Here is an 11,331-nt window from a genome sequence, read left to right as displayed (position 1 = left end):
TCTCAAAATGAAATTCGTTTCCAAAAGTAACAACCTTTATGATTAAAAGAAAGAAAGAAGAGACTGCTTTATGGCAGTTTTTGTGTAAAGGTGTTGGATTTCATTCAAGAGACCTCTTTGAATTTCTGGTCAGGCATTTATGATATTCTATCATTTTCTACAATGTGGTCCCATCTCTGTGATTTAGCCTCAGTCAATAGATTAAATCTGAGCTGAGATGTAGATGTTTTGACTGTTACGCTCCTATAGCACTGGATATGATTTGAGCGTGAATGAGGAAATATCCAGTAACTTGTTGATGAGAGGGACAATTTTATTTTGGGCTGCATTTGAGGTGATGGTATCAGTTTCTACTTGTAGTAACTCAATCAGTGTGTGTGGAAGATGTGACACAGTGATTAGCATGTTCGCAGCTCGATCATAATGTGGAGGGTTCAATTTGTAAACTGAGCTAGGTATTGTGGATGTGGATCAAGAGTGATCCAGTCTACTCACTTGTAAATGTGTACTAGCTGAGTGTTGGATGCGAGAGCTGGGTTATAAGGTTGGAGATAAAATAGAGCAAATACATAGGCACCGGAAGCCATTAGTAAAAGCATTAGATAAGCTGACAACACATATTCGCTCGACTATGGCGAATTAAGCCTCGCTATTAATGTGAATGTGTGAATGTGTATGTCTTGTATGAGAATCTACTATTCGGTGGATTACCAGGTGGTGGAAAATTGAGCAACCTCTAAGAATAGGGATTATGTCGAAAATGGAAATACTTTATTGGAGCAAAAATAGCTGCCCGTTGGCTCAGCGTAGCACCCGTCCTCCAATCAATCTAGTGTTACAGGCGAAGTCATAAGAAACAATATGACAGCGCTGCAGTCTCAGTGAAAGTTTTTTATTGGCCAATGGTGACAATGTCACGAGACTACACAAATGAACCTCTGTGTAGTTACCGAAATGTATTACTGCCATTGGACTTTGCTTCCATAGATGTTATGAAGATACCGAATAATGCAAATGATTTATAACTATAATTATTTCTTCATCCCACATCGATTCCTAAGGGGATAAACAAAGGGCACAATTGGCTGTGGTCCAAACTATGGCCCATCATTCAAAAAATAATTTACACTGCCAACCTATAAATTACAAAAATGAATGCACACAGCCATGATATCAGCTTTGAATGTCTGAGCTCTAAATTATCGTTAATGTGTAAATCGGTAGCATCAGATATGTATAATTACTATTGTAATTAGTGACATATAAAGATATGTCTATAATTATAGATATACAACAAGCATGAAAGTGTAATAAAACTAGGTATAAAGAAATGGACAAATAAAGACAAAACAACTGATGAATTGACTAATGAAAAGTGATAACAACACCATTATCGAATCGTAGTTTTTACCGTTGACTACATATCCACTTCCTCAATCATCACCATCACCACCACCTGAGTCCATCACGACCTCCAGCAACACGATATTCACCATAACCGCTACCATCACATACCCTACTTCATCATCACTACCAACATCATCATCATCATCAATACGATGTTCATCATCACTATAAACATACAAATCCCCATTCACCTGTGTGTATGAGTCCGTATGGATATTATGTCTGGTGTTTATGTTAAATAACATGCTTCAATACCGCCTGCACATTTAGAACTTGATCATTTATAACATTCATTTTGATTCTTTACTTTACTTTTCTTCTAGTAGTTTCTCATCTCTTTCCTCTTCTTCTTCTTTAACTTCTACTTCCACTTCAACTTCATCTCAATTTCCTCTTCCTTCACTTCCTTGTCCTTCTTCTTCTTCTTCTTCTTCTTCTTCTTCTTCTTCTTCTTCTTCTTCTTCTTCTTCTTCTTTCTTCATCCTTATATTTTTCTTCATATTATCCTTCTTCTTTCCACTCTTTCTTCTCCTTCCCATCTCTTTATTTCTTTTCATCAATTTAGTTTTCTTCTCCATCTACATATTCTCCTTCTTCGTTTTCTTATTCTACTTCCTCTACTTATATTCTTTAATCTAGTTGTTTTCATTGTTGTTTTTGTTGTAACTTTCTTCTTTTTCTTTCTATTCTCCTACTTCGTATCTTTCTGCTCTTCGTCTTCCTTTACTTCTTATTCGTTTTCTTCTGCTTTGTTCATTTCTACTCGCTCATGTTTATCTTCTATTTCTTCTATTTTTGGTCATCTTCATATTTTCCTTAAACTCTTTCATTTTCTCCTTCTTACCATTCTTCTTCATTTTCTTCTCCTTCATTATCAATTTCTTCGTCCCCATCATCATTACCGACATTATTCTTTTTCTCAGCCGTCAACATTGTCAAGTTCATCATCAACCTTATCATTAACTTCATTCATTGCCACATACTACCGCAATAAGTTCACTTCATCATCAAATTTATTCATTACAATAGACTAACGCGGTCAGTTGCACAAACTTGAACGACATCATCATCATTATCAACTTCAACAGAACAGTAATCAACTCTTCGTGTCTCCTATAGTCTAAGTCCTTACTCGAAACATGTTATATGCTGCCACAAATCTGTCCCATAAAAGTTCATTTTATGTCAATTTTATGTTCCAGGGATTTGAGTTATAATAATCTCAATGAAATCAAAGCTGAAACATTCCAAAACCTGTCCAGTTTAAGAACTCTGTAAGTTCAGTCAGTATTCATTTATAATATTTAACTGATGATATATTTCCATATCTGAAATATATACCCATTCTTTAGTTTAATCTCCATCACTCGTCTTTTATTTTTTGTGAAAGTCTTTGAATATGAACGTTGTTCCATTTTGATATTTGGGATCGATGAAAATGAGAGAAATGAGGGGACACTTTGAGTACTTGCATGTGCATGTCTGCGTGTATGAAGAAGCGTATGCAAGTGCACCAACCTGTGTATATCACTCGGTATAGATATTATGTCTGGTGTTTGCACTGAATAACGATGCTTCAAGAACGCTTGCACTTCTATATTTAGAAGAAGATCATTTCTAAAATTCTTCTTGTACTTCTTTTCCTTCTCTTATAATTCTTTTCTTCTTTCTTGCTTCTCCTACTTAGTCTACATCTCCTTCCAATTCTTCTTCTTCTTCTTCTTCTTCTTCTTCTTCTTCTTCTTCTTCTTCTTCTTCTTCCTCTTCTTCATCTTCTTCTTCTTCTTCTTCATCTTCTTCTTTTTCTTCTTCTTCTTCTTCTTTTTCTTCTTCATCTTCTTCTTCTTCTTCCTCTTCTTCATCTTCTTCTTCTTCTTCTTCTTCATCTTCTTCTTCTTCTTCTTCTTCTTCTTCTTCTTCTTCTTCTTCTTCTTCTTCTTTTCCTCCTTTTACTAATGTTTCTACATCATCGTCATCTTGTTCTCGACTTTCTTCCTCCCGTCTTACTTCTGATTCTTCTTCATTTTCTTGTTTCACTTTTGTTCTTCTTCATTTCCACAATCGATATCACCATCATTATCATCATCACCGACAACAGAAACTTCACTACCAACATCATCAACATCAATATCATGTTCATCATCACTATAAACATGCAAATCCCCATCATTATCAGAATAATCAACATTAACCACATCAACCCCAACATTAACACCAATAACATCTTCGCCATTAACACAACCACCATATATTCCTCTCCTTTGTTTCTTGGTTATATTCGTTACTACGCGCCACCTAACGTTAACACTATCATCATCATCAGCATAATCATAGTTGTAATCCACTTTTCATCTCATCCATCATGTAATTATTTACTCTTACTATTTAATATTCTGTCACAAATCTGTTCCATAAATGTATTTAACTGAATTTTATGTTCCAGGTATTTGAACGATAACAATATCAAAAATATCACAGATGGAGCCTTCCAACATTTGTCCAGTTTAACATATCTGTAAGTAAAATCGGTCTTCTGTTATAATATTTCAGTGACGATAAAATTCTAAATATCTTCGCATTGTTCGTTTTACGATCCTACACCCGCGTTTCTAAAGATGTATTTCATTGTTTCTGAACGCCTATGAATGGGACTGTCGCACTATTTCATATATAAGGGCTATATGAGGGTGTGATACTTGAGAAGGACCATTAAGTGCATGGATGTGCGTGACTTTTTGTATGCATGTGTATATCCCAATATAGTAAAACGCGTGTGTAATACGGTATGTATATCCTCTACGACACTTGTCTATGCATAAACACTGAATAACACCCTTGACTAACACTTCTAGTTGTAGACTTAGGAATGGATTAGTGATAAACTAATATTGAAACCTTGTTTTTACTTGTTTCTGTTGTTGCCTATTTAGTAGTTGTCTTCTTCTTGTTTTTCTTCTTCTTCTTCGTCTTCTTCTTCTACTTCTTCCTCTTCTTCTTCTTCTTCTTCTTCTTCTTCTTCTTTTTCTTTTCCTTCATCTTCTTCTTCTTGTTGTTGTTGTTGTTGTTGTTCTTCTTCTTCTTCTTCTTCTTCTTCTTCTTCTTTTTTTCCCTCTTCTTCTTATTCTTCTTCTTCTTCTTTTCCCTCTTCTTCTTCTTCTTCTTCTTCTTCTTCTTCTTCTTCTTCTTCAACCTCTGTTTCTTCTTCTTATTCATCATTTTTTGTTGTTCTTTTTCTTCTTCTTCCTCGTCTTTATCATCTTTCCTTATTTTCACAATTCCTATCGATGACGGAACGCGTGGTGTCTGTCAGCCGGAGATGAGCGCTGTTTGAGTTGGTGGTTTTTGTGAGAGTTGGTGTGTGCTAGGATTGTTTTGTGCTGCTTTGCACAAGTTTGTTGACTGTAACGCCATCATTGTTTGGTGGGCGTTACTGACTAACGAAAATGAAGAGCTACGCGGCTGCAACGGGGAGTGAGGCGTTTGTTGGCCCAAGCATTCTAGAACAAAATGAAACATGTTGCGATCTAAAATTGCTACAGAAATACCAAGATTTGGTAAAGAGGGTGAGGTCAAACGTAAAGTTGACACCACCAGAGGAAGACAAGGTGGAGATGGAAAACAAAGTAATATAGTACAGAACGTTTCCAAATGAAAAATAAGAGACTTGAGATGGAAAGTGGAGATGAAGAATTCCTAAGAAATCGAAAGAAAACAATGTTTTTTAAAGGGGAAAAAGTTGTCTCAGAAGAAGTGGCAAAAAAGATATTCCACTAGGAGAATAGCAGCGGCAAATTAAACTGTTCTTCCCAATTACCAGGATAAACGAGTTACTAGGATTAGCGTGGGTAGGTTCTCACCGAGAAACGAGCCGGAGTAAATATTAGCAGCAATTTTCACTAAAGAAGAGGAAGAAGGCAATGAAGTAGTGAGTTTAATTATGTTAACCCGGACCCAACAAGTAATTTGGAGTTTGGTGATGTGAAGATTTAATGATGTGAATTAAGCGATGTGAACAGTTAGTGTGAAGTCAGACGACAAAGGACTATATACAGTGTGAATTTGGCAACGAAGACATCGGTGTAAAGATGCTATGTGACCAGTCGAATTGAACCTGGCGACGAAGAACCACATTACGCAAGACATCCGGCCGGGTACGACTACTTCATCCACTTTAATCAAGTTGGCTTGATGGGATGCCCCCACCCCACCCTGTTTTTCCGCTGCTCACTTGACTGTTGGAGTTGTGTTGGTGTCAGGATGCCGCATTTTGCAACATCATTTCCTAAATTGAAGATGTTTATAGTTACAGTTGTATTAAAGGTGATACTGTTAGACTAATTAAACTGCAGATAATTACGACATCCGCCTAAATTGCCTAACTCTGAAAATGAAAAATTTTAAATAGCCCGGTATGGACGGCATATGAAACTTTTTATTAAAGATGTCATCGCTAACATTTAGTCTGTTATCATAAACACGATACCTTTTTCGAAATAAAAACACAATAGTTATAATTCTACAAAATTCTTTAAGCTTAACTGAGCATTTTAGCTGATCAGTCTGTTCAGTTCAACTGGAAAAATAACCTCGGATGGTTCAACTCTTCCTGAGTATTATTTCAGATTAAATGATTTGCATTATATTGCATTAATCCGTTCTGAGTTCAAATTCCGCCAAAGTCGACTTTGCCTTTCATCCTTTCAGGCTCGATTAAGTAAGTACCAGTTGCGTACTAGGGTCGATATAACCGACTCACCCTGCTAAAAAATTTCGGGCCTTGTTCCTACAATAGAAAAGATTATATTGCATTATAAATTTCAAGTTTCCAGTTTAAATGAAATATTCCAATACTATATTCGATCAATTCAATCGACTTCCCTACACATTTGAGTTGGTCTGAATTAAACAGAAATCCGTATATCTGCAGATGGTGAACATACGATATATATTATTTAGGAATTTTAGATTTTTTAATCTGATTCATAATTTAGTTGCAAACTGGCCGAACCTGCAGACCGTCGAGTGGAAACACACCTTGTGGTATTTAATCTGGCATTCGGTATTCTGACTTAGAATATCGCCGAAGTCATCTTTAACTTACAGATTTTTGCGTACCTAAACAGACCAGTAGACTAGACGAAGTGTAAGGATGTGGGACTGCGTGTCTTGTGGTATTTTTCTATCTCTTTGCATTTTAAGTTCCAATGCGACTTGTTTTTAATTGCTGAGTCTGGAAGGGGTAGAAATCATTAATTTCGCTATTTGTGTGACATGTGTGAGAGTGATGATGTTAATGATCCATTTAAACTATCACAGATCAACTCTTGGAGAGAAGACAAGAAAATGGAGGACATTCCAGAAGGCGATGTTCTGACGATGAAGAATTAAACATAGTGGTTAATATTACTGCGAGAATGCTTTGGTTACTTGAGCATCTAAGACTGTCGGCAGCCGTTGGGAATTGAAATATTTTTGATTCTAAAAAGAAAGCAATTGTCTTTTAAATACCATCCTAGCTATACTAGGGATCCGCGTTCTTCTCAAAATGATATTCGTTTCCAAAAGTAACAACCTTTATGATTAAAAAAAAAAGAAGAGGCTTCTTTATGGCTGCGAGAATCCTTACATGTATAAATGTTTTGTGTAAAGGTGTTGGATTTCATTCAAGAGACTACTTTGAATTTCTTGTCAGGCATTTATGATATTCTATCATTGTCTACAATGTGGTCCCATCTCTGTGACTTTAGCCTCAGTCAATAGATTAAATCTGAGCTGAGACGTAGATGTTTTGACTGTTAAGATCCTAAAGCACTGGATATGATTTGAGCGTGGATGAGGAAATATCAAGTAACTTGTTGATGAGAGGGACAATTTTATTTTGGGCTGCGTTTGAGGTGTTGGCATTAGTTTCTATTTGTAGTAACTCAAACAGTGTGTGTGAAAGATGTGACACTGATTAGCATGTTCGCTGCTCGATCATAATGTGGAGGGTTCAATTCGTGAACTGAGATAGGTATTGTGGATGTAGATCAAGAGTGATCCAGTCGACTCAGTTGTAAATGTGTACTAGCCGAGTGTTGTATGCGAGAGCTGGGTTATAAGGCTGGAGATATAAAAGATTATCTATGTCTGCTCGCAAATACATAGGCGTCAGAAGCCATTAGTAAAGCATTCGATAAGTTGCCAACACATATTCGCTCGACAATGGCGAATTAAGCCTCGCTATTATTGTGAATGTGTGAATGTGTATATCTTGTGTGAGAATCTCCTATTCGGTGGATTACCAGGTGGTGGAAAATTGAGCAGCCTCTAAATATAGGGATTATGTGGAATATGGAAATACTTTGTTGGAGCAAAAATAGTTGCCCGTTGGCTCAGCGTAGAACCCGTTATCCACTCAATCTAGAGTTACAGGCGAAGTCATAAGAAACAATATGACAGCGCTGCAGTCTCAATGAGAAGGATTTTTCATTCGCCAATGGTGATAATGTCACGAGACTACACAAATGAACCTCTGTGTAGTTACCGAAATATATTACTGCCTTTGGACTTAGCTTCCATATATGTTATGAAGATACCGAATAATGCAAATAATTTATAAATATAATTATTTCTTCATCCCACACCGATTCTTGCCGGGATAAACAAAGGGCACAATTGGCTGTGGTCCAAACTATGGCCCATCATTCAAAAAAATAATTTACAGTGCCACCCTATAAATTACAAAAATGAATGCATACAGCCATGATATCAGCTTTGAATTTCTGAGCTTTAAATCATCATTAATGTGTAAATCGGTAGCATCAGTTATATATAATTACTATTGTAATTAGTGACATATAACGATATGTCTCTAATTATAGATATATAGCATCAGGAAAGTGTAATAAAACTAGGTATAACGAAATGGACTAATAAAGACAAAACAACTCATGAATTGACTAATGAAAAGTGATAACAACACAATTATCAAATCTTCCCTACAAGTTGATTAGCAAGCCTAACCTCATTTCACTTTCAAAATATATCTATTAATTAAAGGGCTGTTGGGTATATAACACCTTGTTATCTGGTTTATAGTTGCAAAGGCAAAGACATACAAAGTACAGTGTACAATAAGCCATGTTTTGTGCGATAAAACTATGAAGCCTTAGCTTCACGGCCAACATCCTAAATATCAAATGTGATATCTTCATCACTTGTCTGCAACCAAGGGCAAAATAAGAACATTATGTACTTCAAGCACTACGTTAGTCATTGGAAAAGTATATTTGTTTGATATTATGCAAATTTGTACAGTATGTTCTAAAAACGTTTATCATAGAAACTATTAAAATAAAGGTAAACTGTATTTTAGTTATTTCTTATGTTCTGTGATTTACAATTTTCGGTGAATTAACATTCACAGACAAATTGAAGGCTTTCGGCTTCTTGGCATCTTTTAAAGAACAGTTTACCCAAAATATAACGAAATGTTGCGATGATATCTATTTTAGGTATTAATAATCTCAGGAAAGTTCCACCTTAGCCGCTTGTATATTCATACATACAAGGGGGTACCCAAAAGAAACGGTAATTTTGAAATATATTATTCACTTACATATTTACACTTTTATTGTGTTCAAAGTATTCTTTATTTTTAGCAATGCATCGGTCCAGGCGCATTTTCAACTACTGGAAGCAGTGTTGGACCTATTCCGAAGTGATGCTTCTTAACGCCCCCGTCGTTTTATTTCCTCACTTCCACATCTTCAAATTCCGTAGCATCAGCTTTCGTCACTAATGATGACCTCCGAAAGGTGTTTCGGATTACCTTTTAACCGTTCTTCTAGCTCACGACACGCATTCAGCCGTGACTGCTTTTAATATTCCGTGAGCAAGCGAGGTACACATTTTGCTGTTACGCTTTTCATTCATAACTCCTCGCAAAAAATTCGTTGGTGGGAACTCCGGGACACAAAAGACATATGAACAAGTTCATCAATTTCTCGGTGACGGTCCACCAGGATCAGATCATGAATTTTCATGATATTCGGGACGACGACGGTTGTCACGAGCGAGGTTGGTTTTCAAGCGATAAGTGACCATTGCTAAAGCGTGAAAACCATTCATAAACTTGTGTTTTGCTCATTGCATCATCCTTGTGGTGTGATGCGTGACAATTGTTTCATCCGCAGTTATCCCCAGCAGTAAACAGAATTTCACAATGTTCCTTCGTTACAGCCATTGAAAACAAAAAAAGAACATAGGAACTGGGGAGAAACTCATCATAACATAGACGTATTACACGGCAGTACAACTCTACCGGAAAACGCCGGTTGGCTGACTGATGCCTGACAGTGGCATCAAGTGGCTTTTAGCGACGGAAACCTGAACTACAACGGGTTTGTCCTACAGAGAACATTTACGGTTACTTTTGTGTATCCCCTCGCATACACACATGCATATACACACATATATAAACACAGACACAGACACCACATGCACATTTGTCACCTAAAGGAATAGGAATTTGAAATCCGAGCAGATACGTTTTAGCATCCTGAGGAAATGGAGGGCTGATTAACCACTGAATGTAATATGAAGAAAATGCTTTAAGAACTAAATTATGAAGATGTAATATTCTTAGTTCTTCATGTTCATCTATTGAGTTAACACACACGTATACAGACACACACACACATACACACATACATACACATGCATATATACACACGGTCGTCCACAAACACACGCTTGATTGCTTGCTTCATGACCATCCTTGATAAGGATGGGATTCACCATGGCTCTTCGTCGCTGATGGCCCCGTGTCAGTCTCTCTGGAGATCTTGTTTAATCGCATCCAGCTACGTAGATGAATCGGTGAATAAGAGTAAACCCTTGATAGGATGATCTAGCGAGTGCCGAAGGGCATGACCGCACCAGTGCTACATCTATGTGGAGGAAAGCTGCGGGATGATGCAACACCTCAAGTCGGCTTTAGACACAGTGACAGCGCATCCCTATGGAAAATTCTCAAGATTGTCGGCACGACTTACTAAACCAACGATTATATAGCAGTGCCAAGGGCTGATTGCGAGTTTATCCGAAAGACTCTTGCTGCCTCCCCATCAACAGTGGTGTCATATAGAGTTGCCTGCCCACATCTTACCTTTTCAATAGTTTTCGACTATCTGATAACGGACATTTGTGAGCGAGTTTCTGGCGTTAACTTCCTTATAAACATTCAAATCCCCATTCACCTGTGTGTATCTGTCCGTATGGATATTATGTCTGCTGTTTATGTTAAATAACATGCTTCAATACCGCCTGCACATTTAGAACTTGATCATTTATAAAATTCATCTTGATTCTTTCCTTTTCTTTTCTTCTAGTAACTTCTCATCTCTTTCCTCTTCTTCTTCTTAAACTTCTACTTCCACTTCAACTTCATCTCAATTTCCTCTTCCTTCTCTTCCTTGTCCTTCTACTTCTTCATCATCTTCTCTTCTACATTTTCTCCTACACTATCTTCATCCTCATAATTTTCTTCATATTATCCTTCTTCTTTCCACTCTTCTTCACTTTCTTCTTATTCATTTTCTTCCTCTACTTCTAATCACACTCTTTCTTCTCCTTCCCATCTCTTTATTTCTTTTCATCATTTTACTTTTGTTCTCCATCTACATATTCTCTTTCTTCGTTTTCTTATTCTTCTTCCTCTACTTATTTTCTTTATTCTTGTTGTTTTCATTGTTGTTTTTGTTCTACCTTTCCTCTTTTTCTTTCTCTTCTCCAACTTCGTATCTTCCTGCTCTTCGTCTTCCTTTTCTTCTTATTCCTTTTCTTCTTCTTCTTTGTTCATTTCTACTTGCTCATGTTTATCTTCTATTTCTTCTATTTTTCGTCATCTTCATATTTTCCTTAAACTCTTTCATATTCTCG

General features: G+C 36.7%; 1 protein-coding gene across 2 annotated transcripts in view; it reads left to right on the top strand.

Annotated features, from left to right (window-relative positions):
* Positions 1 to 2,183: 2,183 nt before the first annotated feature.
* Positions 2,184 to 11,331, top strand: part of LOC149128973 (uncharacterized) — a 21,126-nt gene continuing 11,978 nt past the window's right edge. The window contains exons 1-2 of one of the 2 annotated variants that reach the window (XM_089346873.1): positions 2,184 to 2,681; positions 3,851 to 3,922. In XM_089346873.1, coding sequence (XP_089202999.1) covers positions 2,554 to 2,681; positions 3,851 to 3,922 — 200 coding nt within the window. In that variant the 5' untranslated portion in view covers positions 2,184 to 2,553. The remainder of the gene's footprint in view (positions 2,682 to 3,850; positions 3,923 to 11,331) is intronic. The other variant, XM_089346872.1, reaches the window with a different exon arrangement.

This window comes from Octopus bimaculoides, unplaced genomic scaffold (assembly GCF_046866305.1).
Source record: "Octopus bimaculoides isolate indiv1 unplaced genomic scaffold, ASM4686630v1 contig275, whole genome shotgun sequence".
Taxonomy (NCBI): domain Eukaryota; kingdom Metazoa; phylum Mollusca; class Cephalopoda; order Octopoda; family Octopodidae; genus Octopus; species Octopus bimaculoides.
This window is presented reverse-complemented; position numbering and strand designations above follow the sequence as displayed.